The sequence below is a fragment of the Xiphophorus maculatus genome, chromosome 5, assembly GCF_002775205.1.
Source record: "Xiphophorus maculatus strain JP 163 A chromosome 5, X_maculatus-5.0-male, whole genome shotgun sequence".
Lineage (NCBI taxonomy): Eukaryota > Metazoa > Chordata > Actinopteri > Cyprinodontiformes > Poeciliidae > Xiphophorus > Xiphophorus maculatus.
Genome location: NC_036447.1, coordinates 21,464,285 through 21,481,910, shown reverse-complemented (window position 1 = coordinate 21,481,910; position 17,626 = coordinate 21,464,285). Strand labels below are relative to the sequence as shown.

General features: G+C 39.5%; 2 protein-coding genes and 1 long non-coding RNA gene across 6 annotated transcripts; 2 read left to right on the top strand and 1 right to left on the bottom strand.

The window, feature by feature from the left end:
* The first annotated feature begins 1,243 nt into the window (after window positions 1-1,243).
* tmc8 (transmembrane channel like 8) lies at window positions 1,244-10,617 on the top strand. Its single transcript, XM_023333297.1, has 16 exons — window positions 1,244-2,163; window positions 2,852-3,113; window positions 3,498-3,646; window positions 3,727-3,858; window positions 3,948-4,000; window positions 4,148-4,287; window positions 5,360-5,507; window positions 6,849-7,013; window positions 7,107-7,258; window positions 7,338-7,407; window positions 7,674-7,777; window positions 7,923-8,109; window positions 8,854-9,002; window positions 9,167-9,307; window positions 9,771-9,849; window positions 10,151-10,617. Exons 1-16 carry the CDS (start codon window positions 2,121-2,123, stop codon window positions 10,271-10,273), a joined length of 2,097 nt encoding a protein of 698 aa, XP_023189065.1. The 5' UTR covers window positions 1,244-2,120; the 3' UTR covers window positions 10,274-10,617.
* LOC111608528 lies at window positions 8,894-11,978 on the bottom strand. The gene is made up of 3 exons (XR_002752725.1): window positions 11,893-11,978; window positions 10,197-10,293; window positions 8,894-8,982 (listed from the first exon to the last, which is right to left on the bottom strand). It is a non-coding gene; the product is annotated as an uncharacterized LOC111608528 (long non-coding RNA).
* LOC111608527 (Fc receptor-like protein 5) lies at window positions 10,739-17,612 on the top strand. 4 transcript variants are annotated; one of them, XR_002752724.1, is made up of 12 exons: window positions 10,739-10,832; window positions 10,933-10,959; window positions 11,843-12,124; window positions 12,209-12,502; window positions 13,168-13,440; window positions 14,140-14,448; window positions 14,995-15,048; window positions 15,135-15,236; window positions 15,321-15,345; window positions 15,437-15,506; window positions 16,084-16,149; window positions 17,402-17,612. XR_002752724.1 is itself a non-coding variant. In XM_023333301.1 (11 exons), exons 1-11 carry the CDS (start codon window positions 10,751-10,753, stop codon window positions 17,420-17,422), a joined length of 1,539 nt encoding a protein of 512 aa, XP_023189069.1. In that variant the 5' UTR covers window positions 10,739-10,750; the 3' UTR covers window positions 17,423-17,612. The 4 variants fall into 4 exon arrangements, 2 of the variants coding, with proteins under 2 accessions (XP_023189069.1, XP_023189068.1); XR_002752723.1 differs by having other exon boundaries at window positions 15,437-16,149; XM_023333301.1 differs by lacking the exon at window positions 16,084-16,149.
* The last annotated feature ends 14 nt before the right edge of the window (window positions 17,613-17,626 follow it).

The following is a 17,626-nucleotide window of genomic DNA, read 5'->3' as shown; positions in this document are numbered from 1 at the left end:
GGGGGAGGAACCATTATCGAATTGCCTTTTAATATTAAAACAAACCAATACAGGTTTGACACTGGTTTAAAACCACGTGTATTTGTTTAAATGTCCAATGTAGACTTCGTGGAGTTTCAAGATATTTTTGTTGTCAATATCTTATTTTGTTAGGTTATCGACTTAATGTAAAGGTGACCCCCGCAGAGCAGGGGCGGATGGTTCGGTCCATTTCAGACCAGCCGGTGTAAATTTACACACGAACGCGAACAGAGGCTGAATTTAGGCTTTCAAGCGTGGAAAAGTAGCAGCGACCTGCAAACGATAAGTCTTTAACATAACACGAAGTGACTCAGGGCGGAGTTGTATGGGACATTGAGCAGAACTAGATTTTGTGCCCTCTTCCTGTTATGAACATCCCCACCCTGAACAGGCTCCAGTAAACAATCTTGGAGAGGGGCCAAGTTCACTACGCTAATTTTTGGGACACACTCAAGCAAAGATTATGCTTTTGGCATCAGATTGAACCCTGCCACATCAACCTAATTATTAAAAAAAAAGTTTTTTTAAATCAGATTTTTAAAAATCAAATTAGACCATAAAGGATGGCTCAACAAACCTGCTGCGCTTATACAGCAGATAGTGTGTTTTTGCGGAAGTGACCCACTTTTACCACCCTAATTGATGGTGTTGAGCCCTTAATTGTGATATTTTCAAACCAGGCAATAATCATTTTAAAATGAAAACAGGTGTCATTATTTCAAAAGGACCCACATGACACTCCTAATCTATCAGTTCCTGATGTCTGTGTTTGAAAAATGTTTAAACAAATCAGAAAGGAGAGCATAATTGTGTGAGTAAAATTGATTAATTATTTTAATTAGAACATGAAAAGTATGGGATGAATATGAAATCAGCCCACCAAAGTCTGAACTTCCCATTGTACCTCACCTGGCTCAGTGATTGGGGTTACTAATGGTGATGGGCAGATTCATTTGAACAACTTTTAATTAGTATGGATCAAATTTATAGATTTATTCTTGTTTTATTTTTTTGCAGAAGAAGTTGCAAAACAAACTTGACCAGCATATCTTTTCTACACACAAATGTGAGGTTTCCTGTCCTTTATTTTGCTTCCATGTGTAAAAATATGTAAATACTTTCTTTGCTAACTCTCCACTTCCTCTCCAAGTATACTTTGAACAAAAGCTCAACAACTTCTCCCCTCTCTGTTTCCATTCCTTGTCTCGAAGCTAAACTCTAACATCCCTTTGTTTCTGGCCAAGCAGAGTGCGTCTTTAACAGTTTCAGTAGAATGGAAACCAATCATGTGGAAAAAGCAGCTAAGAAATGACGTTGATACCCATTTAAGAATGTATTGACTGGAAACCTCAAATGTCTTTGTGGTCTCCTGAGAGTGGGTGTAAAAAGCCTTCATGTTTCATCACCTCCTTTTTCCCCATCACTCACTGGCTGTAAGCGGCGAACAGCTTCCCTGAGAGGATGCAGTGATGTCGAGCTATGGCCTAAAAAGCTTGCGATCTACTTTTCTACTTAGCCAGAGTGGAAACTACTCACTGCGACAAGACAGAGCTGCAACTTATGCTAAAAAAAATTCAGTGTAAGATAATTACTACTAACGTTTTGTTGAATTTAAACAACACATCACAGTCAGTAATGAGTCAAGATGTTTGCATACATCAAAGCTTCATCTTATTACTTCCCTAAACCTCTTTGTGCTTTTTTCCTACCAGCCCATTATGTGTTTGTGTGTTTTGTGTATTTCTTCTTGTCAAGTGAACTCAACAGTCTGCATCCTGTCATGTGACTTCCTGCGATCTGTCAAACTTCAGCCTCAGTTTGGACTAATTTTACACCTGCTCCAACTTGAGAAACGGAAGCAGTCCCAGTAGCATGAGACAGAGCCGGTCAGCTGTACAGAGCCGGTCAGCTGTTCAGAAGCACTTCTGCATGGCGTCCGCTGCGAGGCGTGAAGCGGGGTATTTTGATGCAGGACTCGGAAGTGACTTTTCACTTTCTTGAAACTTTGAGTTGCAGCTCAAGCAGAGAAGTCGACGGTATGTGTAGCTTATGAAGACGGACAGCGTAGTTTGCAATTAAAGAGGAAGTGCGGGGTGAAAATGGAGGGCCAGAAAACGGTGAACTTCATGAGACTCTTGTCAGGTAATAAGAATCTACATTTTTCAACTCAGTGTGTGTGACAAAGTGAGATGAGAGAGCTCGTATTTTCTACAAATGTGTGTAAGGCGATCAGAATTATTATCTCACAGGCATAAAGTTCACAGGAAGCCTGTGTTTTGCAGTGTTTCATGAAACAAAAGTTTATGTGCTTGGCTGTCAGTTGAGCTGGTTAGTCTGTGTTTAGTTATTTTCAAAACTAGACTTTTAAGTCACAACCTAAAGTCACCTTTTCTCCTTTTAATCAGAATGTGGCTGAAGGTGATGGAGATGTACTGGACTTTGACTCGACTCCTTTCTTTTTAGTTGTTCAGATGTAGATTTGCTACTGAGCCTCTGATTATTGTTGTATTTAACAACAAATAGAACAACAATATAAAGCTAAAATATAGCTATTATTGCACAGACAGACTTAAGGAAATAATCTCAGGAAATTACACCAAAGCTTGGGATTTTTCAAAAGGTTCAAGACTAATTAAACTTTGGCAGGACTCTATATTGTTAACTTGCTTTATCCTGTCCCAGACTTGTGCCATTATCCATCTGAACTAAGATAGAATTTTGTTAAAACCTGAGATATGGTGACCAATTTTTCATAAATTTCCCTAAATCCTGCAGAAATGGATTTCTGGTTTGCATGAATTCAATGATTTACTTTTTGCTGTCCTAACAGATGAAAGCGTCGAGTCCACCTTGTCGTCAGACTCATGTGAGTACTACCAGACAGAGATATTTGACCTGCTGCCCAGTGTCCAGGCTGTCCGGTCCCAGCAGGACAGCTATGATACGCTGAAAACCAACGAGGTCCACCAGGGTGGCCCGCAACCCGGGGAGGCCTTCAGCACTGAGAACCAGTCAAGAGGACCCAGAGACAAGCTGTCTCTGCAGCCACTGCGGAACCTGGCCATTTGTATGCAGGGGAAGAGGAGCGCAAGGTGGGAAAATGTTATGAACAAATATTGTTTTATTCTCAACTTGTTTAAAAACCCATAGAACTGTAAAAGCCTGTTTTCTAAAAGAAGAACTTCTGCAGTAAATGTAAAGTAAATTTAAGGGGTCACTACTTGCACTTGATTCAAATATTATTAGTTGTTGGTGCTAAAAAAACATTCTTCAAAGTAGAACAAAGTTACTGTTTTTTGCTAAATATATATCTTCTGTTTTTAGTTCAGTGCTGTCAGAAACCATTTTCTAAACAAACTTTAGTGAGAATCTTGAAGCTGAAGTGGCCGCTGTAGTTCTGGGCGTATTCCTGCTGTTGAGTGAATTTCAGACAGCAACAGTTCAGGATGTAAAAATATACATTTGCTGTTAATTAGGGAAAGGAGGAAAATTCAGATCAGCAATATTGGTTTCTGGGAGTCGTGGAGGCGGAGCCAGAGCATCAACAGGAAGAGAGTCTGGGCTCACATGAGGGAGGCGGGAGCCAGCTTGTTGCCTTGGAAACAGACACTCCACAAAATTCAAGGTAACAGAAACTTTGAAGACCTGTGTTTCTTTTTCGCACCTTTTTGATCCTGTTTTTTTGTTGTTGTTGTTGATTTTCAGGGAGGTTTGGCGTCGGAGTGAAGTCCTACTTTGTGTTCCTCAGATATCTGATCTACTTGAACCTGCTGCACTGTGCTCTGATCGGGGGCTTCATCCTGGGGCCCACAGGATTTTATGGCACAAACAGCAGTGGTAGTTATATTTAACCCACCTCTGGTATAAAGTATAAAACAGAAATGCAGTCGAGACATATGTGGAGTTAAATCTCGGTTATTTCACAGAATCGTTGCGATTTGGCGGAAACGACTCTGTGTTAGACTTCCTCCTGGGATCGGTAGGAGTTATTATTCTGAGCATGGATGCTAATTCATGCACAGAATTACAGACATGAAGAAAAGCCACGTAAACATATTTTAATTTAAAACAAAAGATACCTGCTATATGCCACACATGAGCACATCTTCTGCTTCTTTTAAACCAGGGATTTCTGGCTCGTTCGCCTGTTTTCTTTGGCTTTTACACCAGAGGCTCTCTGAATCTCGACTGCCTGAACACACCCCTGCTTTACCTGGCTGGGATCCTCAGCATCATCTTCCTTAGTCTCATCATGGTGGTCCGCAGGTTAGTAGACCACAGCAATGCTGCAGAAACATCAATCATCTTCCGTTTACATGGGATCTCAGAAATGTGCCTGTTAAAATGCCAGACCTTAAAAATGAAACCCCAAAAACTCATTTTAAAACTTTTGCCTCTTTTAGCTAGACTGTAAAATGTAGCTGAAAAGCAAATGCTGACAGGATAAAATCTATGTGACTTGATCAAAACAGTCTCTTTGTCTAGCGGTGTCTGTCACGGGAAAGATGCTCATTTTTTTTAACCTACATTATGTAGCTGTTGCTCCACAGAGAGGCTAGTCAACAATGACTTCAGAAAATAGGATACAAAAAAACCCCTGAAGTTTCTCCAAAAATTATATATACAGTATATAAAAAAAAGAAAAATTAGCCCAGGAGGCTGAGAAGAAGCATACAGGGATGGTTGTGTTTTGCTTGTGACATCAATTTCCTCTATTTTCCATTTTTCTGCACCAAACAGTGGAGCAGAAGACAGATGTCTTTTCTTCCAAAGAAAACACTCAGACCTTGACAAGAAAACATTCTGAAAAACAGAAACCTATTTCAGAATATGCTCCCATCTGATGGGCCTCAGAACCAAAGCAACATGCTTCTATAACAGAACTCGCAGTAAAGCACGGTGGCGGAAGCATCATGCTTTGGGATTACTCTTTTCTTCAGATGGAACGCCCATTTTTTTTGGCCGGGTGGAGGAATATATGAGCAGTTTTGATTCAAAACTTTCAGTTCCTAAAACGCTACAAATGAAGGGAGGTTTTACGTTTCTGCACAACACTGAGTTCAATCATACGACCAAACCAGCAGAAATGTGTTTTACCAGAGGAAATATTTACATATGATGGAAAACTTGGGAACCAGAGGTTTGCTCTCAGTTTCACAGATTTAGAAAACCTTTGTATAAAGTGGACAAATATTGTCAAATCAAGCTACTGTTAATTTCTGCAGGATAATGTCAAACAGAAGGTGGAAAAATGACGTGTAACAATAACATTTTTCTACATCACATAAACCTCTCAGACATTTAATCCTGGTTGTGTACGTTTTTTCTCCTCTTACAGAACAACTGTTGGCTACAAGCACACCTGGATGCTCGAGAAGCGAACCAGCATGAATGTGAGCTTTAAGGTCTTTTGTGGCTGGGACTACAGCATCCATCATCCAGAGTCTGCAGAGCTCAAGCAGAGCTTCATCAGGAATGACCTGAAGGTGAGTGAGGAGATGCACCTGCAGATAACAGCCTCCTGTTCTGCCATGCTCACAGCAGCCGACCTGATGCTAGAAAACAAAATGGAGGCAACACACAGTGTGTATGAAGCAGTATAGTCTTCACAGCAACGGTTTGAAACTCTTCTGTGAACCGAATGTTAGAAAGCTAAGATGCATCTGACCAGAATGCAACCATTTCAATACTCCTGATGGAAATCTTTTTGCAGAGGCGTGTAATGTTTTGCAGATCCAAAATACATAGAAAACTAAGAAATCAGAAGCTGGTTAGTAATACAGCTTAATGGTATTAAAAAACCCCAAAACAAAACAATGCCTGTCAATGGGCCAAAAGAAACAACAAGGTACAGCTCTACCCTTCTATATACAACTGTCCAAACATACTTTAGACCATTGATTATTTCAAATAAGTGTGGTCTGAATATTTTTATTTTTCTGTTATTTTGAAGCTTAGGTCCCTCTTTCATTCTCAGTTAAATTAACTCTGACTTGTCTTTCTTCTATTGACATTTTTGTTCTGCTGTTGTCTTCTTTATATATGATTTGACCGAATGTGTCACTCGGGAGACCTTTGAACCACTTAAAGCTGCAATATGTAACGTAACTTTTAAAAAAAATAAATGTCTTCATACGTCCTGACAGCATGACAAGAGACAGATAATCTATGGAAACATATAGTTTCTCCACCTCTTCCCCAGTGCTACTATTTCCATTTGGAAGGAACAACCAATCAGAAGCAGTAGGAGGGTCTTGTGCATCCTATGCTTAATGTGCTAATGGCAGCGAAACAACTTACAGCTACATAAAAACTGTTTATCCACCGTCATCAGTGGCTACGCTGACTAGTCTGAGCATCCACAACAAGCTCTGTTGATGGGACCTAATGCATGGCAGAGAGAAAGGGCAGAGGGTGTGAGTGGTGCATACACAGGTATGATTGACAGCTCTAACACCCTCCTCCTGGTTCTGACTGGTTGTTTCAGAGAGATGGCAGTGGTAGCACAGGGAGGAGGTGGAAGACTCAGGTTATCTGTTTCATACTGTCAGGGCATAATGATATGTAAAAAAACATATTTTTAAAAATTTAAAGTATTTAATACCTTTTTTAAAAAAACACAAACATTGCTTGTTTATCACCTGAATTTGTACCTCAAGCCTCACTAGGAAAGTATTTCTTCCCTTTATCTCCAAAACAAATTCAAATGACATGTAGCCACATTTAGGTGTGATCTTTGTTACTATGTAAAAATCACATAAAAGGAAGTTACTCTTGTGCATCTTGTTGACCTGCAGTAAATATTGATCTAGACATTTATGCTGCAGCTCTTCCTGGAGGAGGTGAAGTTTAACTTGAAAAAGGCTCAAAGGACTCTGGGACAAAAGCTGCGCCTCTACCTGCTGAGGTTCATCCTAAACCTGATTGTTGTCTTTCTGCTCGGTGGAGCTTTTACCCTCATCTACTTGTCCACAAACATGTCCCTCAAAGAGGTAAGGATTTCAGCCCGAAGTTTTGTATTTCTGCAGCAAATGCATGAATAAATATTGCTTGAAAAAAAAATGGCTAATGTCTGTTTTTCATAGTCGAACGAAGTTTTGGTTCTCAAGCTGATCCTTCAGTATCTTTCTCCCATCACCATCACCTTTGTGGACCTAGTCCTCCCTCAGATATTCCGCAAGATCTCATCTTTCGAGGACTACTCTCTAACTGTTCAAGTAAATGTAACACTTGTGAGGTGAGAGGCAGCAGGAGACAAACACCTTGTAAAGGTTACACACACATGGCCACAAGGGTTCACCGTGTCTTTTATTCAGGAGTATCTTCTTGAAGCTGGCTTCCCTGGGGATCTACTTAGTTTTCCTCTTCAAAACATCAGTCGAAAATGTAAGTGAAAGTGAAAGGAATAGGTAATATTTTACCTTCATAAAACCAACCAGATCTGAGTTATTCTGCTAAACTTGGCAATGATTTAAATATTTGGAATTTATTGGCATAGATTATGAGCGTGAACTACGGTTTGACTTCGGTTTCAAGCCCTTAGTAAATTCTTTGTTTGAACTACTGGCACTTTTTTCAAAAAGCAAACAAACAAACGAAAAAATTCTCCTTTTGACTTAATTTTTTTGTTGTTTTGTGTTTTTTCTTTGCAGCGTCTGTGCAGGGAAAACCAGATTGGCATTCAGATGTACAATCTGTGCATCTTCAACTTCCTCACCACTTTCTGCAACACTTTTTTGGTGAACTACCCCAGGAAGTGGGTTTGCTTGAGATCACTCGGTTTCTTTCATAGTCATTGTGATGATTTCTACAGAAAGCCCACGCATGCTCGATGTTTGTTTTTTTGTTTTTGTTTGTTTTACCACGCTGACGAATGTGCTTGTGTTCCTGCTGTTTGGCAGGCTTTTGCAGGAGAAGCACCCAACCTGCTTTCTGGTCCGGCTGTGCGGGAGGCAGCGGTTTCTGATCCCGTTCAAAGTTCTGGATCTGGTCTACATCCAAACTGTGTTGTGGGTTGGAGTCTACTACTGCCCCCTGCTGCCTATGATCGGAGTAGTCAGCCTGTTGGTGATATTCTACATCCAAAAGGTAGCAGAGCGAAACAAGAGATTCGCATGATCAAATAAATTGATCAGGCATAACATTATGACCAGGGTGGGGACCCTGATTGGTTTGTGGCTATGCAGCCCTGCATTCAACAAACTCAGGTGCATTTTCTGTCTCATAAACAGCACAAACCTCTTTATCATTTTAATCCGCAGGCGTTGTTGCTGCTCAACACATCCCACCCACTAGAAGGGTCCTGTCATGAATAGATAATCACTTAAAAGTTTTTCACTACACCTGCCGGTGGTCGTAATGTTATGCCTGACTAATGCATCCCACTTGTCTTGTTAATATTCCTATGTAACTTTTTAAAAATCTAACTAATGAAACCAGGAGACCGGATGGCAGGCAAACGGGTTTCATGCAGTAATATGTATATATTTTATTTAAGTGTATATGATTAAAGATGTTTCTAGTTCCTTTACCACCTCCTAAGTCCACAGTTTGTTATAAAGCTAGCAACCAGTTAGCTTAGCAATGTTGGCTTGTGTTCACAGCTGCTGCTGTTCTTGTTTCTTAGACGATGTCTAAAAAATTATACAAAAATGTTTATCCTAATAATGGAGATAAATATTACCCTTTTCTTAAACATTTGGCACTAAAAAAAAAGTCCAAATTTTACTTTTTGTAATTGATTGCAACTTTTTTGATCTGCAGCCTTAAAGCACTGGCGGCGGTGAAGTGGGAATAAAACTCCTATCTCTGCGTGTTTCCGTGTTCCTTCAGTTTGATGTTCTGCAGTGTTGCGAGGCGGAGCAGCGGATGTTTCGAGCCTCCAGCTCTTCGGTTTTATTCCACTTCATGCTGTTGCTGGGTCTCCTCATGGCTGCAGCCGCACCGATAATTGACTTCCACCTGGTCGAGGGAACAAACAAGTACACATTGTTCCATTACTCTCTCTCAGTATTTTCAATATGACACTATATGTTTCAGGAACAGCTTTCTATCTAAAATTGTTCAAATTGTGCGTGTTTTTTTTTTTTTTTTATTTTATTAACCTTTTTTTGATACAGATTTTTCTCTCTGTCTCCTGCTTCAGGATCTCCTGTGGTCCGCTTAAAAATGAAACTGTGCTTACTGTGACAAACACCTGCGTGACAAGTCTTCCCAACTCAGTCCAGAATGTTCTCAAGTACTTGTCCTCACAAGCCTTTGCCCTGCCTCTCCTGCTAGCTGAGATGTAAGTTACATTAGACGTCATCTTTTAGCACAATGAGGAATGCAGCTTTACCTGTTTGAAGAATAAGTTACTACCAACAGGTGGCACCAGAACATCCTGAACATCTCTTCATATTTTATCATGTTACAAACTTCATAAAGTAATTCAGTGGAAGCAACTTCAGAAGTACTGATTCAAAATGGCGGAGTAACTATAAAAGCTTCCAGATTTTTATTTGTACAACAATTTCAAAAACTATGCTTCCCCTTTCTTCTACTTTATGTATGATGATTGATTTTGTGTTGCTACATCACATAAAATCCCAATAAAATCCATTGAAGTCTATTTGGAAGAGGTATGAATACTTTCGCAAGCTGCCAACCATGTTGTGTGGTTGTTGTCCATCAACTCTACGTTAATCTGATTGGATCCACTGGAGATTAGATATGATGTGAAATGAAAATGTAACATTTTGTGTCCTCAGCATCATCCTGACATCGTATGTGTCACGAGGACGCGCCAACCAGAAGGCAATCGAAAGGCTTAAAGATATGCTGATTATGGTAAGCTTCCAAATCATTTTTAACTCTGATATTTGTATGATTCTTATAGCATCCCGATATGAAATGTACAGGGTTTACCTAGTCGTAAAAAGTGGGTAACATTTCACATTTCATTTTAATCCTGTTCAATGTCAGGATTAGCATGAAGCAAAGAAAACTGAGCATTCGGTTCATTTTTGTGAAAGAAAGAAACATTCGTTTAACTTGGCTCTCGTCATTTTAACTTTTATCTGCGCTTTGTGAGCTTCTGTCCTGTTTGTGTTAATGCTATGTGTGGATTCTTGTTGTTGTTCCCCTACAGTGCAGCTCAGATAAACGGTTCCTGGTGAAGCAGCATGCCACCTTACTGAGAGGTCCTAAGAACTCAAGCAGAGCCCGTCCTGCTGCTGTGGAACAGAAAAAGCTCCTCCATGGCGCTCCCTGAGGCTCCCAGTTTATTCTCCTCTGGAAATGATGGAAAACAAGAAGACACATGTTGAATTATTCACAAAGAAGCAGAGTGACCTATTGAAAACCAACTCTGTAAAAAGACATTTTCAGATTATTCTTGCAGCCTTCCTCGCAAGCATTTTATACACCTGTGTTAAAGCTAATAACAGCGTGCAGACTGCTGGAAGATCTTTTATCAGTGTTGACATTAGTGACATGCACATTAACCTCTTTATATGAAAAATAGAGCTTGGTAGTATTCCTACATGTTAACTTAATATTATTCAAGAGGCTGTAAATGTTTTTATTTGTGTGCTTATTAAACTTTTTTTACACTAATTGCATGTTTTTCAGGCTCTTTGTATGACATCATAGCAAAACATCCCCTCTGTTACGTTATCTTCACACAACATATGTGTCCTAGCACCATGCCTTGACTCACGCCTACACATGCACATGCAATGAGACATACATGCAGAAGGGACCATGCCAAAGACACATTCATAGTCTTGTTATGAAGAACCATCTCACTTTATATTTACTGCCAATCCTGGGTGAGTAACTTGGGACTTAAGATCTGAATGGTTTATTTACTGGGCTAACATTCCTTCTGACTCATGTTGTTGATTTGCTTTTTTTAATTTGTTCCTTTAGCTCTAGCAAGTTTGCCCGTCACGATAGGTGAGTGTGATCGCTCAGATATGGAGCAGTGTTTACTCTCAACCAGTGAAAACTCTTCAAACACTTCGGTGCACTTTATAAACTTTAGATTTCAGGAGGACACAACATTTTAATGCGTCTATGGTGAACTGGGAAAAACGTCTCAAACTGGCATTTTAAAGGGATTTGTGAGAAAATATCCAGTCAAAATGTACAATATGGATTACTGATTTTCTGACTTCTTGGGTTCACTTTGGCTTGCTGATTATCAACAAAAAACAAAATCTCATTATAGCTGTTAGACAGAAAACACAGGGCGAGTAACCGGTAGCAACCTTTGACAGTGCATGTAGCAAATATTGACAAAATCCAACCAACTCAGCAGCTACAATTTGGTATAATGGAAGCTTCAATGCTTAATCTGTGCTATGGAGGATTAAGGTTTAGTTGCCAATCCAGCACTAGCATAGAATAAAGTGGCAGGTGAGCTTAAGTCCATAAAGAGATCAAGTAAAAACAAGAAGGGAAATTGTTGTACATTCATCACTAAAAAACAATCACTGCACAGAGAGACGAGAACCGACTTTAAAATAGGAAACCAAAATCAAAACGTAGGAAAGATCAAAGGTCGAATGCACAATTTCAAGATAAATCCTAAAACATTAAGACTTAGTCTATAATGCCATGACACCTGTAATCAACTCTCTCAGATTGTCAGCATATCATATTTTAACCATTACTAACCCAAGAACATGTGATTTCAAGAACAACTGTCCTTCTTTTACTGCAGTGAGTCTGCTAATTTCAACTTGGCCCTTCTGCTAGTTTGTCATAAAGATTTTTGAGGCTATATACACATTAGCTATGCTCCATTCTTTATGATAAGTTTGACTTGAATCTCCAGGTGAGCCAGGTTCTCTCCGTCCGGTGCTGTCTGGCCCTGACAGAGCCTACCTCAACACCAGGGTGGTCTTCCGCTGTTCTGCCCCCGGCTTGTCCTCTCGGGTCGCCTACAGGCTGATAAGGGATCGTCGTGTCCTGGTCGCGACAGAAGTCAGCCCCAAAGGGGACCAACCTACAGCGTTTCCCCTGAAAGTCAACACAGCTGCAGGTGGCTCATATCAGTGCAGGGCGTTTGCTGGAAGAAAAACGGGACTCAGCAACAGGATCAAACTGACTGTAGTCAGTAAGTTTTGGACTTGTCTGGGTTCTACTGAACGTTCCCAAGCTTCACACTCAGTCTAATGCGCTTCACCTTATTTATTTCTAGCTCCGCCATCAAACACAAGGGTGACCTCTGAGCCCTTTCCGCCGGTTGCCTACGAGGGGTCAAGAATTGTCATGAGCTGCGACGCTGAGAGAGGTTCCGACCTTAAGTACACCTGGCACCGTAACAGGAAGGAAGTGACCTCATCGACCGCTGGATTCGTTATCGCTGAGAACAAACTTGTGATGGAGGAGGTGACTGTGGACCAGGAGGGAAGCTATAGCTGCGTTGCTTGGTCTGTGGTGCGAGACATCAGCAGGTATTCAACCAGCGCAGAGGTCAAGGTGACAGTCAAAGGTAAATGCCAACAAAACGATATTTCATGTATGTTGCATGTCTTCGTATGAAGGGCTTTGTCATGACGTGTGGTGGTGAAGTCGGACCTAAATGCAGATGTGGCCGAGGCGGAGAGCTGGTTTCATATTTAATGAAAATTGATAACAAAAACTTGCAAAAAACAACACAGGGAGCCAAAGCAGAACAAAAACACAGGAACTAGGCACAAAGCTGCCAGGTGTAACAGGAAAGTAATGACTGAGAATGAGTTGTAAAAATACTGAGGAGCTTCATTACAAAACAAGGAGCAGTGGCTGATTAGAAACAGGTTTCAGTGTGAGGGGAGAGAGAGAGCGCTAGCATGGGAGCTGGTAAAAAAAAATAGACACTAGGAATAAATAAACAGAATTAAACTAGAATCACTACGAAGGACTAAAGTGAAACAGAAACAAGGCTGATCTAACGAAAGTATGAGACTAAAGTGAACAAAGAACAGAAATCAAAACTAGAACCAAATAACCAAACCCCAAAGCAACCCAGCACCTGACAAGTTTGGACTCTTTTTTAACTTCATCCCTGGGTGTTGGATGGATTTGCTGTGTGAAATTGTTGGTTTGGTTGAGTTTCTTCTAAAATACATTCACTCTCTGTCTCTCTCTACGTTTCTTTCTCCTCCTTTTCCACAGTCAAGATTTCAAAACCGGAAATTTCCATCTCCGTTTTCAAAGACGGGGAGGATTACCATGGAAATGTAACCTGCCGGTCCTCAAGAGGAAGTCCGCCTGTGAGCTTTTCTCTGCTGCTGGACGACAGGGAGGTGAGGTCTGCTACAGCTGCAGAGTCCCTCGCCGCCTGGTTCGATGTTCCTGTTGTGATCGGGCTGAACATGGGAGAGGCCCGATGCCGAGGGAGAACGGAGGTGCAGGACCTGAAGAGTGAGGCCCTCGCTCTGGAAGTAGGTGAGATGTGTGTTCAGGTTCAACGCCATTCTGTGATCCACACTCCTGGTTCCCTTGTTGACGGGGAGCCATTTCTTAATTTCTCATCATCAATCTTTCTCTACGACAGGCTGCTATATTTTGAGAACAAAATGTGAGTAATAATTTCTCAAAGTCATATTTTCACCATGTTGTTTACACATTTATAAATGTCAGCGATCCAAACTAAATATTTTGCAAGTTAAAGATTTAATTTGCAAATTAAATATTTAGTTTGGAGCTACATATTCACTTAGCAAAATAAATATTTATTTTGCAGTTAAATGTTTTGCAAACTAAACATGTAGTTTACCAACTAAGTGTTTAAGTCTGAGCTAAATATTTAACTGGTAGATAGTTTCAAACTAAATATTTTCTAAACTGAATATTTAATTTGAAAGCTAAATATTTAGTTTGTGTACTAAATATTTAACCTGTGAATTAAATGTTTAGTTTGAAACTCTGACTTCACTGACATTAATACATTAATAAAAAAATGTGTAACAAGTTGAAAATATGACTTTGAAAAATGAACACCCATATTTTTTCTCTATGAGGAGCTAAATCAATCAAAAATATTGGGGTTTATTTTTATTATTATTTTACTCTGCATACCCATTGAGCTCAGAGCCTTCCTGTTGAGCTCATAGCCTTCCTGTTGTCCTCTAACTGTGTCTCCAGTCCCGGTCGGGGCGGATGTGAGAGTGGAAGTGGACTATCTGTACAGCGCTGAGGCCACGCTGACCGCTGCCAGGCTGAGCTGTCACATCAGCAGAGGGACGTTCCCACTCTTCTCCTGGCTCCTCAACGACTCCGTTCTTCTGCCCGAGGAGATTCAGCCTCAGGCTGTCCTGACCCACCAAAAGAAAGTCCTCTTCCTCACTCAGCTCAGCGCAGAGGATTCTGGGTCTTACCGCTGCAGGGCCAGAGACAGCTACGAGGACTCTGGGCCCTGGGCCGAAAGCGCCGCTGTACTTATCCGAATCACCGGTGAGTAAAAAAAATATTTATCATAAATGAAAAGTTGGAGATGCACTCTTACGTTTCCAATCATTGTCCCACATAGCCTGCACAGTTTTAGGCAACGTAGTCACCAGATGTCTAGGATACAAACAGTCAGGCCAAAGGAAACAAATAGATGTGTAACATTTCTGATTTATGCCATATTAATGTTATATACTTTGGTTTTGCATTCAAAACAGAAGTAAAATAAGTACTACTTACAGTACTTGTTACAGATTTTCTCCATCCAATCTGATTGACTTTGGGATATTATGAAGAGAGGAATGGACCAAAATGTAAATTTTTTTAGACTTGAAACAGGGATGCTGGATACAAATGCACACCACAGTTGTTACATTTTTACTTCAAAAACAAAGTCAAAAACCATGCATAATTTTTTTTTCCCTCTAGTTCACATTCATGCATCGTTTTGTTGTTTTCTATCACATGAAATCTAAATAAAACACACTGAACTTTGCGGATGTAACGATGAGCGATTATAATTTTTATTCTGCTTGTTTTCCCGTCAACCAGAGGAAAACCGCAACTCGGTGGCTCAAGCATCACTCTGCAGTGAAACTTCACAAAGTAAAAAATAATATACGGCGCTAGTAATATGCTCCCATAAAGCCAAGATGTGTTACATTAACTGCTTTGTATCTTCTGACCCGCAGGGTTTCTTACTGAAGTTATCACCTTAGTGTTCTGCTGCTTCTTCCTGCTGATGCTGGCAGTGGCCTCCGCCTGTCTGTTCAAGTTGCTTGACCACTCCCCAGGTCTGTGCAGCAAAGCATGCGTGCAATCTGTCAGACTGAAATGCGGTATTCATGTTTTGTTCTCTGTATGTGCCTTATTTGCAGCTCCTACCAATGTTTCTGCAGCTAAGTAAGTTTTTCCACTTAAAGTCATTTTATCGTTTCTTTGATTTAAATCGCCTCCTTTATGCGCACGAAATGCATATTTTCTATGATTCCAGCACAATACCATTTCATCTCTCTGAGCCGGAGTCTCAGACGGATACTTTGTCCCGTCATGTCCGGAACCAGGTAAACCTAGAATACACCAGAGTTAATCAAGTTTTCTGACATGTTGATAGAATACTTTACTTCAAAACCCCATATTTTTATTTTTATTTAAAGCTGTAGTAACAGCTATACTTTCTCTGCAGCACTTTCATAAAATGATACAGAAGTAATCAATAGAGGGTGCACTTACACTGTGCACTTAAGTCTATTGTAATGTTTCCAGGCTGGAGCATGTTGTTGCTCTCTGGAAAGAAATGTTACCAATAAAATTAGTGGAGGTCCTTTATTGTTACAGTTGATTAAGCAAAATTATTATTTTTGTGTGTTTTAATGTTAATTCAATTTGTGCTTTTTCTCGCAATGACCCGTGTGCCGTGTCTGCTGGGTCTCCCTCAAAAAACAAATGATAATCACAAAGAACCTGCTGGTTAAATAAAGAATAATAAACAAAAGTTTTTAGAAATAAAGTAGTGCACTGGAAAAAATGCTTCCCTGTTATGTAGGTTATATCTACACAGCTACAGCATGGACGCATTAAAGTCACACTTATCGCTGTTGTATTTGTAAATGCATAACATAAAATATTTTTGCTCTGCAGCAGATGTGAACATGTCGGCCATCTGTTACCTGCTTGTTTCAGCTTTTAACCACTCATCATCTTGAGGTTTGCTTGCAGGTTGAACACAGTTTAAATCAGCCAAGAGCACTTTAAGCTTCTTCATTCAGGCTGGTCTTTGGTCTTTCAGCCCTAGATGCTTAAAATATGCTCCTACGTCTTAGAAAATGTGATTTTGGCTAAAGTTTAAGCTTTCGGTTGCATCAGTTCTTCTTCATATCTCACAGTTTAATCAGTGGATGCATGTTGCTCATTTGCTAGAGCAGAAAAACAACCACAGCATGTCAGCCGCCTTGTGATGACATGTGATCTCTGAGAGCAACAGCTGCAGGAGTTACATGCAGGTCTGGTGATAGTGTTTGGTGGTTTTGAATTCGCTGAGTAAAGCCTGTTTTATCTGTTAGCCGTCAGTGGAGCTCAAAATGTGGGCGGAGTTTAGGCAAAGCGAGGCGATCCGCCTCCTGTTGTTATTACTGGCGCTGCAGGAACAACAGCAGCAAGAACAATTCAGTCAACTTTTTATTCTTTTTTTTTCATACATTTCATCTTTACTTTTTTTTTTTTTAAATGCAATTAGATTCTTTAAGTAGTTTAGTCAGATTTGAATGGATTCTAAAAATAACTGCTACTAATAACAGAGTTTCATATTTTTTGAATAATTCATTCATTTTGAATGTTTTTCCCTTTGACAATTGAAAATGTCTAAATAGATCACATTCATAATTAATTATATATAATTTCAACTTTCCCATATTGTTATCAATATGTTTCCTCTGTAATTTTATGATTTGTATTTTTGTCGCCTTCTGAACAAAAATACAATGAATGCCTTTTTTTTGTCAATTTGATACATTTTAGTTTTGGTTTTTTTTTTATTTGTCACGTCTTAAAAAGTTTTTGTTCCATCTGAATAATTAGATTTTTGTCACACGTCACCCACGTAATTTATTTGTTTATCTGTCGTAATTTTAGTATAAATTTTATTTTACTTGTCACCTCTAAACTGTGATTTTTTTTAGTATTGTACACTTTTAATTTTCAATAACACAAATAGACACAATTTTCAAATATATTTCTGAAGGTCTTTCATTTTCTGAAAAGAAAAAGAAAATACTGTAGGTGCAAAATATATATTTTTACATGACTTAATGTGAGTGTACTATTTTTATTTTATTTTTGTTAATATTTTAGCATGTGCTCTATTTTGGCTCCCATGCAGACTATAAACTTTACAATATAAAAAACATATAACTTATGAACAATAAAAGGCATACTAATTCTGTCTTTGTTTCTGTTTCAGATCGCTGAAATCACAGTATAAAAACATCCAAGAAGATCCTGATTCATGCTAATTATTATTTATTTATGAAGTAACCAACTTTCTGTTTTCAATAATCTGATATGTTTTATAAAATGTTCTAAGAGTGGGCTATTCCTGTATAAAGAGTGATAAAATGTGTTGAACCACTACTGTACTTTGTCGTTTTGCAAATAAATTCTAAAGATGTAAACGTCTGTTTTCATC